The following is a 19,445-nucleotide window of genomic DNA, read 5'->3' on the forward strand; positions in this document are numbered from 1 at the left end:
GAAAGGAAAAGTAGGGAAAAAAAGGAGTGCAAAAATGAAGTTGGAAAAAGGAGGGGGGGGAGAAAAAAAAAGAGCGAAAAGAGAGAATGAAGTAGAAGAGGGGAAGACACTATTTATATGAGGAGAAAACTGTGATATAACTGCCACTAATCCCAACAAATTCCAGCAACAGCTCCCTGGAGATGAATGCAAACTAGAAACAACCAGTAATATCAAGAGAGGCAAGGAAAAACAGAAGCACAAAAATAACCGGGGGTGGGGGGGCGTGGGGGGTGGAGAGAGTGGAAAAACCATCAGAAAAAAATAAAAAGAAAAAGCAAAACAACCTCACAAACAGTCCTAAAACACACACACACACACACACACACACACACAGACACACACACAAACAATATAGTCAACAATCAAGCAAACAGCAACAAAACAATAGAAAGATAAAAGAAGAGAAAAAAAATTTTGTATAGTGAAGAAAGATAAGGGATATGTGTATAAGGATATAGAGCAGTGGATTGGAAATAGGATATATAAGTAGGGTGAAATTTTGACAGGAGGTAAACAGAAGGAATAGAGAAAATCTAAAGCAGGAATAGGGGAAGAGAAACAGGACAACAAAAGGGGAAAAGTGAGGGAGAGGGTTTTAGCATAGAGGTAAATTTGAGGTAGGGAAAATTGATGCTAAAGGAACAATGAAAATAGAATGGAGAATACTAATCCCAAAATAAAATGAAGAGAAAATAAAATGGCACTTTAAAAAATGGTCAAATGGTAGCAGTAATAATACTGGTTAAAAATAAAAATGTAGTAATTAAAAGGGTAAAATCAGGTGTTTGAAAAAGAAGAAGAAAAAAAAATTGGTTTCTTAGTTAAAAGGTGAAAAAAGAAAAAAATTTGCAGTAATGAAGGTCCTTCGGTTCTTCTACTCCTCAGTCTGGCTTGCCTTAGTCTTGCCAGGTATTCAGGAGAGTGTTGAATTTCCCTCGATACACTGTTCCTCCATGTTGCAAACCACAGTCCTGATTTTAAAGCAGGCCGTATTTGTGTCCCAGACTGCCTTAATTTGTGTTTAGCTAAGAGTCAGTTTGTGGTTCAGCCTCTGGGTGGCAGTGTTTTTGGGTTGGCCTCTGATGCTATACGGCTTCTCTATCCAGTAAGAAGGGTTTATTTTCTCTGTTGCACTTAAAACTGGTTTGGGGAGGTCCACATTGATATTTTTTATTCTATAATGAACTAGAACTTGACAAATTTAATAGTCATGATAATGATATTCAATAAATTTGGAATTTAAAATAAAATATTGAAATAGTTATTGAAATGAGCTATATAAAATAAATTATCAATAAATACTGTGGGAAGCACTTTGTGGGTACTGACTTTGATTATAGAAAATGTATTTGTTTCTATTCCTTTTGCTATTTAGGTCGCTATGTATTTCAGATCTGGAAACCTCTGGAACAAGTAATCACAGAAACTGCAAAGAAGATTTCAACTCCTGTAAGTTAAAGACAGCTTTCATTAGAAAGCTCATTTTGATTTTTAAGTATCATCTTTGACAGTAATTCCAAAAAAAGTCTTGAATTTTCCAACTTTGTGGAAGGTTTACTTCTTTTATTATATCCTCAGAGAGTTTGTCTCATTTATTGATTTAGATTATTTTAAGCTTCTTGGTCACAGTTTTATATCCAAACTTTTTTATGGTTTTGACATCTAATTATTTCTTACTATTGCATTCTTTTATTATTATTACATCAATTTTGAGGTAATTTATTTTCCTTGTTTAATTAATATTCATTTGTTCACTTAGTGATTGTATACTGTAAACCAGTTCCTGTGCCATGAGCTGGGTATGGCTGGTGTACAAAATATATGTGGTCTCTGATCTGGTGTGGCCCACACAAGTGTTTATTTCATCCTGAAATTTGAAACTAATCCCCTTGTACCGCCACAACTGGTCATCTCGAACATAAAATTATAATTTTCCAAACTTGAAATCAGTAGGGCTTTTACACTAATCTACTAGCATCGTAGCTGCACTGCTGAGCTAAAGGTAAGTGATAAATAAATGATTGGTAACTTTATAGGGTGGTAAACTGGTTTGGGACCACTGGAGGCAATACAAAGAGAATTCACTGAAACATCTTACCTAATAATAGACAAACATGAAAATTGACCTTACTTTTGCTATGCCTTAAGCCACGCCCACCAGCCAATCAGAGCGACTATATGCAAATTAACCCAACCAAGTTGGTGGCCAGCAGTCACAGAGCTGGAGCGAGCAGAAGGCTTGGTTGCTCCAGTGATGGAGGAAGCCAGCCTGCCATGGTCTGCTCTGAGCTACACTCAAAGCAACAAAGTTTCAATTATAGAAGGTAAATAAACCCCAGATACCTGCTTTCAGCAGGCCATGGCCACGGAGCTGGAGCGAGCAGGAGGCTTGCTTGCCCCTGCGATGGAAGAAGCCAAGCTTCCAGGCGGCTGCTGTCTCCTCTCAAGGCAACAAAATTTCAATTATAGAAGGTAAATAAACCCCAGATACCTGCTTCCAGACACCATGGCCACGAAGCTGGAGCGAATTAAAAAAAAAAAGGAAAAGCTGGGAGCTTCAGTCGCCAGGGGCCTTGGTCAGTCTGAAAACAACCATCAGCCCGTCACCCAGATTGGCCAGGCATCCCAGCGGGACCCCCACCCTGATCCAGACACCCTTCAGGGCAAACCAGTTGGCCCCTACCCGTGCACCAGGCCTCAATTCTATATAATAAAAGGGTAATATGCAAATTGACCCTAACAGCAGAATGACTGGGAATGACTGGTCACCATGACACACACTCACCACCAGGAGGCAGATGCTCAATGCAGGAGCTGCCCCCTGGTGGTCAGTGCTCTCCCTCAGAGGGAGCTCTGCTCAGCCACAAGCCAGGCTGACGGCTGCCAGTACAGCGGTGGTGGTGGGAGCCTTTCCCGCCTCCTCAGAAGCACTAAGGATGCCCAACTGCAGCTTAGGCCTGCTCCCCTCTGGCAAGTGGACATCCCCCAAGAGCTGCTAGGCTGCCAGAAAGATGTCTGACTGCCAGCTTAGGCCCAATCCCCCAGGGAGCAGGCCTAAGCCAGCAGGTGGACATCCTCCAAGGGGTCCCAGACTGCAAGAGGGCATAAGTCGGGCTGAGGGACCCCCCCGAGTGCACACATTTTTGTGCACCGGGCTTCTAGTTACAGTATTACCATTGACTTCTGGGAAATAGACGCCATCTGGGATAGATCAGTTTGGCTTGTGGCAGTTTGAGAAAGAACGTCTTGTTTTAGCAAAAGCATTACAAGTTTGTATGGCTTAGTCATAAACAACAACCTTACTTTCAAAGTATAACATACTGACAAATAATAAAACTCAGGTTGAAAAGAACTATAAGAGATTTTACAGATCTATAAATGCATGTCTCTGATTAGAAGGAGTATGTATTTATTTTCTATTTTTCTATTTATATTTTATTCCAATAAACTATTAATAGGTAGTTAGCATTTATTCAATAAATATTCATTAAGCACCTAGTATAAACCAGGCATTATTGTGTAGAATGGGATAGAGTAATGAACCAGACAAAGACAATGCCATCGAGGACAGCGGTTCTCAATCTGTGGGTCGCGACACCTTTGGCGGTCAAACGACCCTTTCACAGGGGTCGCCTAAGACCATCCTGCATATCAGATATTTACATTACGATTCATAACAGTAGCAACATTACAGTTATGAAGTAGCAACGAAAATAATTTTTATGGTTGGGTCACAACATGAGGAACTGTATTTAAAGGGCCAGAAGGTTGAGAACCACTGATCTAGGAGCTTACATCTTTTGTGGAGACAGTTAAGAGATGAATACATAAGATATATGATATGTAGAAGTGTTGACTGAGGGTAAGAGGTTAAAAAATAACAACAGAGAGGAATCTATATTTATAGGTGAGGGAAGGCCTCTGAGAAGATGAGGGAGCAGAACCTGTGAACATCTCAAGAAAGAGTTTTGGCCGAAACCGGTTTGGCTCGGTGGATAGAGCGTCGGCCTGCGGACTGAAGGGTCCCAGGTTCGATTCCGGTCAAGGGCATGTACCTGGGCTGCAGGTACATCCCCGGTGGGAGATGTGCAGGAGGCGGCTGATCGATGTTTCTCTCTCATCGATGTTTCTGACTCTCTGTCTCTCTCCCTTCCTCTCTGTAAAAAAAATCAATAAAATATATTAAAGAAAAGAAAAGAAAGAGTTTTGTAGGCAATGGGAATACTGCAAAGGTCCTGAGGTAGACATATGTTTAGCAGCAAGAGTAACTCCAGTGGATTATGGAAAGAGAATAGTTTGGGCCCAGATTACTTAGGGCCTAATAACTGATGAAAACTGCAAATTTTCCTTTAAGTATAATGGAACCTTATGGAAGGTTTTGAGCATAGGGGCAATATGATTTTTTATTTAAATTATTTGTCTGTTGCATAGAATATAGACTAGATGTAGCGGTTGCCAACAGGTAGTCTGTGAGGTCTGAAAGGTTGGGTGACTGCTGACTAGAATTAACCAGAGTACATTGAAACCAATTAGAAGGCCTTGTGATATTTCCCGGTAATAAATTATAGTGACTTGAAATAGAATAATAGGAATGAAAAAAATACATAGTTCTTAAGTTGTTTTTTTTTTCTGTTTTTTACAAATTTTTTTTATTGATTTCAGAGAGGAAGGGAGAGGGAGAGAGGTGGAAATATCAATGATAGGGAATCATTGATTAGCTTCTCCCTGTACTACCCCTACTGGGGATTGAGTCCACAACCCTGGCCTGTGCCCTTGACCAGAATCAAACCCAGACCCTTCAGTCTGCGGGCTGACACTCTATCCACTGAGCCAAATGAGCTAGGGATCCCTATTATTTTAACTGAAAAAAAAAAGGTGAATAAATAACATAGTCTTTTTTTTAAACATTTCACATTTATTTACACCAAAATTGAATGTTTTATCGCCTTTCATTCACATTTAAGATCACTCTTGCCTGGTGTTCCCTTTCTTTGTTTCTTTTCTCTCTCTCTCTCTTTCTTCCTTCCTTCCTTCCTTCCTTCCTTCCTTCCTTCCTTCCTTCCTTCCTTCCTTCTTTCCTTCCTTTCTTTCTTTCTTTTTATTTTCTTTATTATTAAGGTACTAGTAGCTCTCTGCGGGGCCTGACCTCTCCGTGCCCACTGCCCAGAAGCTCTCCGCGGCCCAGAGGCCCATCTGTGGCTGGGAAATGCAAACGACTGTTCTCAGGAACTCCAATAAAGGGCTTCCTTCCTCTTTCTCATCTGGCTTTCACCCCTGTACCTCTGCCACCAGCCCCTCCTGTCACACTATCCTCCACCCCCTCCACCCTCTGGCCACCCGGATGTGACCTTGCCCGGGAATCGGGGGCCACTCGACTCTGCTCAGCTCGCCAGTTCCTTCTTTTCGTATGCAAGCATTTCAAGCCCTGGCTGGCCAGAGGCCCACCCATGGCTGGGTGCGGAATGCTTGCTTCATCGCTGTGGGGATGAAGCAAGCATTCCACCAGGCCGCTCACATTGCCTGCTCTCAACGGCCACCGGCCTCTTCCGCCCCGTCCCCCTGGGGAGGGACTGGGGGACTCCTGCGGGGCTGAAACGACTGGGTGCCACCATCTTTGTGATGGAGTGACAGTGAATTTGCATATTACCCTTTATTAGATAGGATGATATATGTGTCCTTATCCCCTGTTTGCCCTCCCCCACCCCGCTCATGCCCTCACCCCCCTGGTGTCTGTATCCATTGGTTAAGCTTATATGCATGCATACAAGTCCTTTGTTTGATCTCTCCCCCTTCCCCCCACCCTGCCTTACCTTCCCTCTGAGGTTTGATGGTATGATCAATGCTTCTCTGTCTCTGGATCTGTTTTTGTTCATCAGTTTATGTTGTTCATTATATTCCACAAATGAGTGAGATCATGTGATATTTATTTTTCTCTGGCTTATTTTGCTTAGCATAATCCTCTCCAGTTGCATCCATGCTGTTGCAAATGGTAGGAATTCCTTCTTTTTTACAGCAGCATAGTATTCCATTGTGTAGATGTACCACAGTTTTCTAATCCACTCATCTGCTGATGGGCACTTAGGTTGTTTCCAAATCTTAGCTATGGTGAATTGTGCTGCTATGAACATAGGGGTGCACATATCCTTTCTCATTGGTGTTTCTAATTTCTTGGGATATATTCCTAGAAGTGGGATCACTGGGTCAAATGGCAGTTCCATTTTTAGTTTTTTGAGGAAACTCCATACCGTTCTCCACAGTGGCTGCACCAGTCTGCATTCCCACCAGCAGTGATGGAGGGTTCCTTTTTCTCAGCATCCTCGCCAGCACTTGTCGTTTGTGGATTTGTTAATGATAGCCATTCTGACAGGTGTGAGATGGTACCTCATTGCCGTTTTGATTTGCATCTCTCAGATGAGTAGTGACTTTGAGCATGTTTTCATGTGTCTCTTGGCTTTCTGTATGTCCTCTTTCAAAAGCATCTATTTACGTCCTTTGCCCATTTTTTGATTGGGTTGTTTACCTTCCTTTTGTTAAATTGTATGAGTTCCCTGTAAATGTTGGAGATTAAACCCTTATCGGTGATAACATTGGCAAATATATTCTGCTGTGCATTGGGCTTTCTTGTTGTTTTGTTGATGGTTTCTTTTGCTGTGCAGAAGCTTTTTATTTTGCTGTAGCTCATTTTGTTTATTTTCTCTTTAGTTTCCATTGCCCTAGACAGTGGTCGGCAAACTGTGGCTTGCAAGCCACATGCGGTTCTTTGGCCCCTTGAGTGTGGCTCTTCTACAAAATACCAACTTCTGCGCATGGGCCACGAAGTTTCAATCGCACTGTATGTGCGCGCCCGCACATGGTATTTTGTGGAAGAGCCACACTCAAGGGGCCAAAGAGCCGCATGTGGCTTGCGAGCCACAGTTTGCCGACCACTGCCCTAGGAGTTGTAAAGGTGAAGATATTGCTTCGGCATATGTCTGAGGTTTTGCTGCCTGTGGATTCCTCTAATATTTTTATAGTTTCCTGTGTTATGTTTAAGTCCTATATCCATTTTGAGTTTATTTTTGTGTATGGTATAAGTTGGTGGTCTAGTTTCATTTTTTTGCACGTTATCGGTCCAATTTTCCCAGCACCATTTATTGAAGAGACTGTCTTGACTCCATTGTATGTTCTTGCCTCCTTTGTCAAATATTAATTGAGCATAGTGGTTTGGGTTGATTTCTGGATTCTTTATTCTATTCCATTGGTCTATATGTCTGTTCTTATGCCAGTACCAGGCTGTTTTGAGAACAGTGGCTTTGTTATACAGTTTGATATCTGGTACTGAGATCCCTCCTACTTTGTTCTTTCTCAGGATCGCAGCAGCTATTTGGTTTTTTTTATTATTATTATTCCAGATTAATTTTTGGAGAGTTCATTCTAGATCTGTGAAATATGCTGTTGGTATTTTAATGGGGATTGTATCAAATCTATAGATTACTTTTGGTAATATGGACATTTTAATGATGTTGGTTCTACCAATCCATGAACATGGTAAGTTCTTCCATCTGTTTTTGTCTTCCTCTGTCTCTTTTTTCAGGGTCCTGTAGTTTCTGAGTAGAGGTCTTTTACCTCCTTAGTTAAGTTTAATCCTAGGTATCTTTTTTTGGTGAGATGGTAAATGGGATTTTTTAAAAATCTTTCTTTCTGTAAGTTCACTGTTGGTTTACAAAAATGCCATAGATTTCCTGGCATTAATTTTGTATCCTGCTATATTGATGAAATAATTTATTAAAGTCTAATAATTTTTGGATGGAGTCTTTAGGGTTTTCTATGTATAGTATGTCATCTGCGAATAATGACAGTTTTATGCCTTCTTTTCCAATTTGGATTCCTTTTATTTCTTCTCCTTGTCTAATTGCTGTGGCTAGCACTTTCAGTACTATGTCCAACAGCAGTGGTAAAAGTGGGTATCCCTGTCTTGTTCCTTTTCTTAGGTGAAATGGTTTAATTTTTGCCCATTGAGTATGATGTTGGCTGTAGGTTTGTCATATAAGGTTTTTATTATGTTGAGGTATGATCCCTCTATTCCCATTTTGCTGAGGGTTTTTATCAAGAAAGTGTGTTGGATTTTTCAAATGCTTTTTCTGCATCAATTGATATGACTGTGGTTTTTATCTCTCAATTTGTTTATTTGATGTATCACGTTTATTGATTTATGGATATTGTATCATCCTTGCATCCCTGGGATAAATCCTACTTGGTCATGGTATATGATTTTTCTGATATAATCCTGGATCCAATTTGCTACAGTTTTGTTGAGGATTTTGGCATCTATGTTCATGTGGGGTATTGCCCTGTAATTCTCTTTCATTATGTTGTCTTTATCTGGTTTTGATATTAGGGTAATGTTGGACTCATAGAATGAGTTTGGAAGTGTTCCTTCCTCTTGAATTTTTTGGAATAGTCTGAGGAGGATAGTTTTTAGTTCTTCTTTAAATGTTTGATAAAACTCCCTTGTGATGCTGTCTGGTCCCAGGCTTTTTTTTGCTGGAAGCTTTTTGATGACTGCTTCAATTTCTTCCATAGTTATCAGCCTATTGAGATTTGTAGATTCTTCCTGATTGAGTTTGGAAAGGTTGTATTTTTCTAGGAATATGTCCATTTCCTCTAGGTTATCTAGTATTTTGAAATAGAGATGTTCATAGTACTTTTTAATAATCCTTTGTATTTCTGTGGGGTCTGTTGTTATTTATCCTCTTTCATTTTTGATTTTGTTTATTTGAGTCCTTTCTCTTTGCCTCTTGGTAAGCCTGGCTAGAGCTTCATCAATCTTGTTTAACCTTTCAAAGAACCAGCTCTTGGTTTCATTGATCTTTTGGATTTTTTTATTTGTCTTTATTTCATTTATTTCTGCCCTGATCTTTATTATCTCCTTCCTTCTGCTCACTTTGGGCTTTTCTTGTTGCTTTCTAATTCTTTAAGTTGTAGAGTGAGATGATATATTACTGTTTTTTCTTGTTTTTTGAGGCAGGCCTCTAGAGCTATAAGTGTCCCTCTCAAGATGGCTTTCACTGTGTCTCATAGATTTTGGATTATTGTGTTTTCATTGTCATTCGTTTCCACGATGTTTTTAATTTCTTCTTTGATGTCTTTGGTAACCCAGTCGTTGTTTAATAGCATGCTATTCAGCTTCCAATTGAATGACATAGTTCTTTAAGTAAATGTTATTTATGTCTTTTCTATATTTAGATATAGTAAATAGACAAAATTTTAGAAATCATTTGTCTTATGTTTTAGTTGTTCTTGAGTAGATACATTTATATTAGAGGCCTGGTGCTCAAAATTTGTGAACCAGCGGGGGGTGGGAGGGCACTCTCAGCCTTGCCTGCACCATCTCACAGTCCAGGAGCCCTCAGGGAATGTCCCCTTGGGGAGCAGGCCTAAGCCATCAGTCACACATCCTTGGCGCTGCTGCAGAGGCGGGAGATGCTCCTGCCACTGCCGCTACACTTGCCATCCATGAGCCTGGCTTCTGGCTAAGCGGCGTTCACCCTATAGGAACGCACTGACCACCACGGGGAAGCTCCTGCTTTGAGCGTCTGACCCCTGGTGGTCGGTGGGTGTCATAAATGCTTGGTCGATTAGCATATTAGCCTTTTATTATATAGGATCATAAATAGAAGACTCCCAGCTTTTGTAGAACTACATTCTTTTACATTGTAAAGGATGTGAGAGCAAGAAAATGACAAAATTTTCACTTGTCTGTGGAGGCTCACAGATAAGATAGATTAGTTCAAGAGGTTATCCTGGGTATACTGAACTTGGCATCTGCATTTCTTAAGGAGAAAGAAATGGTGCATGATCCCTTTCTCTTTCCTGTGGGTTTCAAGTTAAGAAACATGGCTTTTGATAAATGGTGCCTTGTTTTCCCAAAGTACTTGAAGTTTACAGTGAAACATCTTAGAATATCTTTATAAAATTTTTCTTAAAACCTTATTTGCTTCCTTTACACTTTAATATCAACTTGTTCTTAAATCTCTTGTTTCTTTTTCTCATACTTTTTTTGTTCTTTTTTTCATTTTTGCTGGAATACTGCCTAGAGTAATTTTTCCTATGAGATTCATGGATGATAAATGTTTTAAGTTCTTTGTTAAACTATTTGTTTCTTTTTTTTTTTTTTTGCCCTTCTCGCTCTTTATTTTTTTTTCAACATTAAATAATTTTTATTTTTATTTTTTTTATTTTTTTAATTAAATCTTTATTGTTCAGATTATTACATTTGTTCCTCTTTTTTCCCCCCATAACTCCCCTCCTCCCAGTTCCCGGCCCACCCTCCGCCCTCACTCCCCACCCACTGTCCTCATCCATAGGTGCATGATTTATGTCCAGTCTCTTCCCGCATCTCCCACACCCCTTCCCCCCCCCCCAAGAATAGTCAGTCCATTCCCTTTCTATGTCCCTGATTCTATTATAATCAACAGTTCATTCTGTTCATCGGATTATTTATTCACTTGATTCTTAGATTCACTTGTTGATAGATGCATATTTGTTGTTCATAATTTGTATCTTTACCTTTTTCTTCCTCTTCCTCTTCTTGAAGGATACCTTTCAGCATTTCATATAATACTGGTTTGGTGGTGATGAACTCCTTTAGCTTTTCCTTATCTGTGAAGCTCTTTATCTGACCTTCAATTCTGAATGATAGCTTTGCTGGATAAAGTAATCTTGGTTGTAGGTTCTTGGTATTCATCCCTTTGAATATTTCTTGCCACTCCCTTCTGGCCTGCAAAGTTTCTGTTGAGAAATCAGCTGACAGTCGTATGGGTATTCCCTTGTAGGTAACTGAGTTTCTTTCTCTTGCTGCTTTTAAGATTCTCTCTTTGTCTTTTGCTCTTGGCATTTTAATGATGATGTGTCTTGGTGTGGTCCTCTTTGGATTCCTCTTGTTTGGGGTTCTCTGCGCTTCTTGGACCTGTAAGTCCATTTCTTTCACCAGGTGGGGGAAGTTTTCTGTCATTATTTCTTCAAATAGGTTTTCAATATCTTGCTCTCTCTCATCTTCTGGCACCCCTATAATTCTGATGTTGGTACGCTTGAAGCTGTCCCAGAGGCTCCTTACACTATCCTCGCATTTTTGGATTCTTTTTTCATTTTGCTTTTCCGGTTGGGTGTTTTTTGCTTCCTCACATTTCAAATCATTGACTTGATTCTTGCGCTCCTCTGTTCTGCTGTCGGGAGTCTGTATAATATTCGTTATTTCAGTCCGTGTATGCTTAATTTCTAGTTGGTTCCCCATCATAACATCGAGGGTCTCATTAGTTTTCTTGTAGATCTCATTAAGTTTATCGGCAGCTTCTAAACAGTTCTTGAGAGACCTTAAAAGTGTGGTTCTGAACTCTATATCTTCCATTGACAATTTTGTCCTGTTTCTTTGTCTCCGCATTTTGTTATGCTTTCTAGGTGCACCCCCTAGTGGTCTTTGTGCGCAGTCTTGTAGTTAAGCCTTGATTGTTGTAGCTAATACCAGGGAGGGTTTGACCTCCAGGCCAAGTGGCTGTGAGAATCAGCTGTCTGTTAAACTATTTGTTTCTTTCGCCTTCACTGTTAATTACCTTTTAGATGCTGGCTCCTTGGAGTCTGGCGGAGCCAGTATTAGAGAAATATAGTCATCTTCCCTCCGATTGAATCTCAGTGCCCTTCTGCATTCTTTCCTGTGTACTTGCAGCCAGATATTTTTGGCACTCAGACTCTCAGCAGATTTCCTGGTGTCTTTATTCCTTGGTACTCTTTTAATTTTCTTTTGTTGTTTGTGCTTTTGTTTTTTAGGTTTTGGTGATTTTTGTTTATTTAGCTCTGCAAATTCAGGGGATTTTTTCTTTATTACTGATGTTCTAAAACTTTAAGGAATTATTAGTGAGTCTTAACTATGTGGAATTATCTATTGTTTTGTAAGATTCTCTTATATATTTTTTTGTTTGTTATATTTTTCTGTTGTCTCTCTTTTCTGCTCCTGGAACTCTTATCAGAAAGATGTTTGTTGGATCTTTTAGTCTATCCTTTATATCTCTTAGCATCTTATCTCTCATTTTCTAGCTCCTGTATTTTTTCATTCTACATTCCACAGTATTTCCAGAGATTATTTTCTAGATCACCAGGCTGGCCTTTGACAGTGGCCATTCTGCTATTCAGTCCATCCAGTAAATTTTTTTACATCAATAATTATTTATTATCCAAGAATTTTTCTTGTTTCTTTTTTATAGCAACTTATTCTTTTATGAATGCGTTATTTCTTTGAATATCTCTAAAAGCACTAAATCGCATTTTTTTTCTTCTGCTTCCTTATTTATCTTCTTCCTTAAAAGCCAGTTATTAACTGTTCATCTTCTTTTTCTTGAAGGAAATATTTATTGCATATTATTAGTGATCATGTTTTATAGCAAAATTAAATGCATACACTTCTCGCAAACATAAACTGGAAATCCAGGCATCTATCAAATTTATATACTGAACCAAAGTTCTGTTTTCAGAATTCAGCAGTCAATCATTATTCTGGTCCAGGGCCACCACTCCACGATTTCTTAGTGTTGAGGATCTTGTCAGTAATTTGAACAAAATCTCTTTATGTGTGACAGTTGTTTCCTACATAAAACTCTTTTAGGGGCACAGTTATTTCATCCTTTTGCTCTAATTTACTAGTTGGCTCAGAGATTTCATTTGTTGAGACATCTTTTGTTTTACTTCATCACCTAATAGTTTGCTCTTTTTCTGGCTGAAGAAAATCAAGGGGCCCAAAATGGTCCAGGTGCCCAATGTGTAGATTACAGACATCCACCAGTACCAAGACATGGCCTGGTCCGGACCCATGGCCTAGTTGTTCATCTTGGTTCTATTTTTCTCCCTTGATATTGGATTTGTTCAAATATCTGATGATCCTTGGTTATTGATTTATGTTTATAAGGATCAAGTTGATTAATATAAGTGTCCTTCCTCAGCAGTTTGGTAGGCTTGCTTTAAAATTTAATTGAATGTGGATTTACATTCAAAAGGATTCTAAAAGGATTATCAGTGGTCTCTGAATATATAGGTGGGCCATATCAATAGTCCTGTCTTCCAAAGCAAAGAGCCCAGAGGCAGGCTTCGGACCTCCAGAGTCTAGGAGCAAAGTACTAGGTGTAACTGCCCCCCTCTCCAGCCTTCTGAGTTTGGAAATGGGGTCTGTTGATACTCTTCTTTGTTTCTCTTCGGATAATAAGATGCATCACAGACATGTTTCTCTATTTAACCTGAGAGCTAAAGCAGCAGGTGGCAGGCTCTTTATGATTTGTATTAATGGAGTTAAGGATGGTTTATCTCTGCTGTTCTAGTTTAATTACTCTGATATTATTTTTTCTATTTGTTTACTCAGAATTTAGTGGCTTTTTTTCCTTGATTTCCCAGAAGTGTTTCTCTTTTTCCTCTGGGGATTGGGGCTGCTATGACTTCTGAGTATGTGCAATCTTACCTGTTTTTAATATTCCAGGATTTCTTTAAACTTTCTGTTTTTCTACTTGTTCCATTTCTTGTTTTCTAGGCCTATTATGGATTTTTGTTGTTTAAAATATCTCTGTCCTCATTTCAAGGTCACTTTGGAAAGCAAAATACCTAAAGTATTCAGTCTGCTGTTTTGAACCATTACCCTTTTGCTTGTTTTTTAAAGTATTAATGTATATTATTGACTTAGCTAATGTCTAATTATCCCTATTTTTTTCTCTGGTGGGGGATAAAAAACAAGTCATTTATCTTCTTTTGAGGCTTTTATTTTCCTATATGTGAATTTTCCTTTTTATTTGAATACAGTTTTTTCAAATTGAACTTCTATTGTTGTTAACATTTTGTTGTTAAGCAAAATTCATGGGTATAACACTAATTAAAATCATCCTTCTGTGGCTCTATAAATTAAATAGATTATTTTACATAATAAAAGTTTACAGTTTATGGTAAATAAGACAATGGAATGATATAGTTCTCTCGTTGTCTTGAGGGGCTTTTGTATTCCAAGCTATTGACTGACTGAGTAAATTAGCTAATGACTTTTTGTAACTTGATTCATTTCATATACGCATCCTTCAATAATATATGGCACTACAACATTTAATGCTAATTTTAGAAGGAAAACGATTTTCATTTCTATTGTTTATATACAAAGCTGGGCAAAAGTCGGTTAACAGTTGTGAGTACATGAAGCACAGTTTATTCTTGTATTATTATTTATTAGTAGCCCGGTGCATGAATCTGTGCTTGAGTGACTTGCTGATGCTTGCCTCAGCAGGCCATCCCACCCACCAACGCTCTGTAGCTCGCTGCCCGCCCTCCTGTAGCTCTCCACAGCTCTTAGCTCACTGCCCCACACTCTTATAGCTCTCTGCCTGCTGCCCCGCCCTCTTGTAGCTCTCCCTGCTTGTAGCTCACTGCCCCGCCCTCCCCACTTATAGATGGGTTGTGACTTTAAGAGTCCTGGCTAATTTGCATATTCCTCTATTATTATATTAGATTCTTATCCTATATAATAAAAGCCTAATATGCTAAGTGTTTGGTTGGCCGGTAGGTCGTTCAACCAATCAAAGCATAATATACTAATGATATTCTAAGGCCGCTCAACTGCTCGCTGTGACATGCACTGGCCACCAGGGGGCAGACAGTTGACCAATCAACCAGTCACTGAGATATGCACTGACCAGGGGCAGATGCTCAATGCAGGAGCTACCCCCTGGTGGTCAGTGCACTCCCACAGGAGGAGTACCACTCAGCCAGAAGCCAGGCTCATGGCTGGGAAGCACAGCAGCAGCGGTGGTGGGAGCCTTCCTGCTTCTACGGCAGCTGGACATCCCCGAGGGCTCCTGGACTGCGAGAGTGCACAAGCAGGGCTGACGGACCACCCCCCCCAGCCCCCGAGTGCATGAATTTCATGCACCAGGCCTCTCATATTATGAGCAACTGTAAACCTATTTTTGCTCACCCCTGTATATACTTTATGAATAGAAAATACAAAATAATGTGTAAAGTTCAAACTGTATATCAAATAGACAGCATAACAAAACTAGCAGAATTCCATTGTTTTTGTTCTTGGAAATTTTATTAGAAATATATAACCTCCTACTTTGTCTTTTTTATTATATTGTTGTTCTTTATTATAATAATCTTATTTTTATGGATCTAAGCATTTTCTTAACCCACTAGTGTTGTCAAAAATGATTCTGCATTGTGTTATATCTATATATCCTAATGTAATGCGATATTGGTATATTATCTGTAAGCTTTAAAGGGCCTTTTAGTTCTATTTAAGGGAGGAGTCAAGGGATACAGAGTTATAACTTTGTCCTTGCTCATGACACAGATACTAATTTATAATTTAAATTGAATAATATATTTAAAAACTCATAACATTTTATCCTATTTAAAATTATGTAATATACGAACTAAATTTTATATGAGTTTAGAAGGCATGGTTTTCTCTGAAGAAATGTGCTAACATGAGCATTTTTCCCCTCTGTCTGATTCTGTATAAAGTTCCCAAATATAAATTTCTTATCCTCAAAATGATCTAATTCTTTTAGAAGGGTTGTAATGACTGTATATGTACAGACTGACTTACTCATAAGTAGGCGTGTGTTTTACGCCATGAGCCTCATCCAGATGTAGTTTAAGTAGCCTTTTCTGAGTTTCTCCTTTTTTTTCATATCCCACATTTAGTCCACGAAGCAAATGTTAGTTCTGTTTTCAAAATACATCCAGAATTTGACCACTTTTCACTTCCTCCTTCACGTTGGTTCATACCACCATCATCTCTTGCCTAAATTATTGTTATGCCCTCTTAACTGGTCTCCTGCTCCCACTGTTGCATCTTTCTTTCTAGTCTCTACATAGCAGTTGTTGGAGGAATCCTTTCAAAACAAAGTCAAATTGTGTTACTTCAGTGCTCTGGCTTCTTAGCATAAAATTCTAAATTATTTCCATTGTTTATAAGGCCTTCCACAATTTGGCCCTAATTACCTCTCTGATGCTACTGTCCTTGCTCGTGCCCCTCCAACCACATTGACCTTTCAATCCAGTTTTCTGGCCTCTCTTGGCATTGCCTATCTGTTATCCTAACATCCTCCCCACTTGTCAGTTTCTCTGTCAGCCTGTCTAGTAGCTCAAAACAATGTCGGTCATATCACATGAACTGATTTGGTTAAGGTAATCCAATGAGAAAATTACTGCAAGACTTAGAAAAAGATCAAGCCTTTTGCTGATCTCATATTCTTTCAGTTATATCTAAGTATATAAAATTATTATATTTGACAGTTAAAAAATTGGTAACATTTTTTAGGTGTTCATCTTGCTTTTAGTAAAGGATCATTGTTTAGTGCCCCCTCCCACCCCCCCCCCCCCGCCCCCAATAATTTCAAGATGACTTCTAGTAAAATGCATTATTCTTATTGCAACTATGTGAGGGGATTGAGGTCATGCCCCCTTATATATGGAATTAATTATTTCTTGCTCTATTTTTCCTGTACAGAGCCTTTCATCCTATTATAAAGGAGGATTTGAACAGAAAATGAGTAGGCGAGAAGCTAGTCTTATATTGGGTGTAAGGTAAGTGTGCTGCATAAGTATTATTTTGTTTGTGCCCAAGCTTATATTGAAAAAGGAGAAAATGTTGCAGTAAAGTTATTTTTATATTTTAAATTATGAATAGAAGGCAGAGGAGAAATTATCAAGTTTTTACATTTTAAAATCTCTAAGAGAAAATCTCACACTCCTAAAAAAAAACCCGGCAAAGTTGAAATGTGTCTTTATTCCATAACAAGGAGCTATTATATTTCTTCTTTTGCTTTTTTAAAAAATTGATTTGAGAGAGAGAGAGGAAGGGGGGGAGCAGAGAGAGAGTAAGAGAAAGAAACATTGATTTGTTGTTCCATTTATTGATACATTTGTTGGTTGTTTATTGTATGTGCCCTGACTGGGGATTGAACCCACAACCTTGATGTATTGGGACAGTACTCTAACCAACCAAGCTACTTGGCCAGTACTCAGGAGCTATTATATTTCAATATTAAAGTTTCAAAGCAATTATCATAATATCCCTCATTATGATACTGAATTGTTTCTGGATTCAGTTTTATAATTTGATATGTATCATATTTTCTGTTATAATATGGGCTCTGTTTCACAATTATTTTCTAGTTTTGCAATTTGACATTTAGCATATTTTCTTAGACTTGTTTCACCTTTTAAACATTTACTAGAGGCCTGGTGCACGGATTTGTGCACCCGGTGGGGGTCCCTCAGCCTAGCCTGCGTCCTCTTGCAATCCAGGACCCCTTGGGAGATGTTGGACAGCTGGTTTCGGCCCAATCCCTGCAGGCCAGACCAAGGGACCCCACCGGTGCATGAATCCATGCACTGGGCCTCTAGTATGCATATAAGATCTTTGGTTAATCTCTTCCCACCCTCCCCCATCCCCCTTTCCTCTGAGATTCATCAGTCTGTTTCATGTTTCCATGCCTGTGTATTGAGCGTCTGCCCCCTGGTGGTCAGTGCGCATCATAGCTACTGGTCAAACGGTCGCTTAGGCTTTTATATATACACTAGAGGCCTGGTGCATGAAATTTGTGCATGGGTGGGAGGGGCTTCCTCAACCTGGCCTGCCCCCTCTCACAGTCCAGGAGGATGTCTTCCAATGCAGGAGGCGACCGGGCTGATCCGGGGTAAGGCTTTGCCCCCAACACCCCGCTGCTGTTGCCATTGCCAGCCACTGCAGCTGCAGGCCCTCGCTTCTTAGCGCTGGCCCCACCCCCTGCCCACTGGTTGGTGGGGGGCTATCTGGGGGCAGGCTGGCTGTGGGAGGGGCTGTGGGAGGTTGAGGCACAGCAGGTTGCACCTGTCCAGCCTCTGTGGAGGCATGGCGCCTGGACCAGGCCCACGCTGCTGTCTCTGTGGCTGCCTCTGTGGAAGGGGCAGCACTGGGACTGGGCTGCGCTGTAGCCTGTCCTGTGCCACCTCTGCAAAAGGGGCCACGGTGTTGGACCAGTGGTGTTAGACCAGCCCGCTCCTCCCGTGTGAGCGCTGGACCGGCTCGTCTCTCCCATGTTGCACCAGACCCTCGCAGCCGCTGTGGCTTTGGAAGGACATCCAGAAGACTTCTGCCCTAATTAGCACATTGCCCTTTTATTAGTATAGATACTAGTGGCCCAGTGCACATTGAAAGGAAATTAATTAGAAGAAATATTTTAATATCACTATTCGCCCTTTCTCTATAATTGAAGTTTCAGATGTGAAGAAAGTCACTGAGGATCCCGCGTAGGGCCGGGTTCAGGAGTCCTGGACTGGGAGCAAACGCGCGAACCCCAGGAACTGATCCTACCTGCACTGCCGGCTTCTGAGCCCTGGGCTGGGAGCAAACGCGCGAACCCCAGGAACTGATCCTACGCGCACTGCCGGCTTCAGAGCCCTGGGCTGGGAGCAAACGCACGAACCCCAGGAACTGATCCTATGCACATTGCCGGCTTCTGAGCCCTGGGCTGGGAGCAATCGCGCGAACACCGGGAATTTGTACCGCGTATCACAGGCCCAGGGACCCTGATTCTCTGGGCAGGAGGCAGCATCAAGCACCAGTGACTTGACTGTGTTTCTTATCACCTGCACCTGAGATCCTGATTTGCTGTGCTTTCATACTAAGAGCCAGTGACTCCAATTCCTGGTGGAAGGGCACACAGGGACCCTGATTCTCAAGGCAAGGTCGCGCGAAGCAACAGAGACTCTGATACTGGATTCTTGGGCAACTCTGACTCCTGGTGCACGCTAGGGGGCTCTGGTTTTCAACACGCTTCAGGTGAGTCTCTGTTTCAGCACGGTGCAGGCAGGGTCCCTGATTCTAAGGGCGCGTACGAGGCCACATTGAGCACTGACAACACTGACTCTGAGCGAGCCTGGTTCCCACCAACCCACAACAACCACACATCTTAGTGTCAGAGCTCTTCAGTGACACTAGGGTGGCGGGAGGCTCCCACTGCACACGGCCCAGGCCCACGCAACTCGACGTTTGAACCATCGGGAGATAATCAGAATGAAGAGACGAAACAACACCCAGAGGAAAGACAACGCGGAGTCACCAAGAAAGGAAATTAATGAAGTTGAAGCATGCAACATGACAGAAAAAGAATTCAGAATAATGGTTGTACAATTCATTCACCGGATGGATCAGAAAATCAACACCTATGCAAGAATCAGGAAGAAATGAAAAGTGATATAGCTACAATCAAAAACACCATGGAAAGTTTCAACAGCAGACTAAAAGAAGCAGAGGACCGAATGAGTGAATTAGAAGATAAGGCAGAGAAACAAGCTCATTCTGAACAGGAACTGGAGAAAAGAATTAAAAAGCAGGAGGAGAGCCTAAGGGAGCT

General features: G+C 40.6%; 1 protein-coding gene across 3 annotated transcripts in view; it reads left to right on the forward strand.

The window, feature by feature from the left end:
- DNAJC15 (DnaJ heat shock protein family (Hsp40) member C15) overlaps window positions 1-19,445 on the forward strand; it is a 102,506-nt gene that overhangs the window by 42,956 nt on the left and 40,105 nt on the right. For all 3 annotated transcript variants that reach the window (XM_081082754.1, XM_081082752.1, XM_081082753.1), the window contains exons 3-4: window positions 1,418-1,491; window positions 16,556-16,632. In XM_081082754.1, coding sequence (XP_080938880.1) covers window positions 1,418-1,491; window positions 16,556-16,632 — 151 coding nt within the window. The remainder of the gene's footprint in view (window positions 1-1,417; window positions 1,492-16,555; window positions 16,633-19,445) is intronic.

The sequence above is a fragment of the Myotis nattereri genome (genome assembly GCF_964212035.1).
Source record: "Myotis nattereri genome assembly, chromosome: 2".
NCBI classification, from domain to species: domain Eukaryota; kingdom Metazoa; phylum Chordata; class Mammalia; order Chiroptera; family Vespertilionidae; genus Myotis; species Myotis nattereri.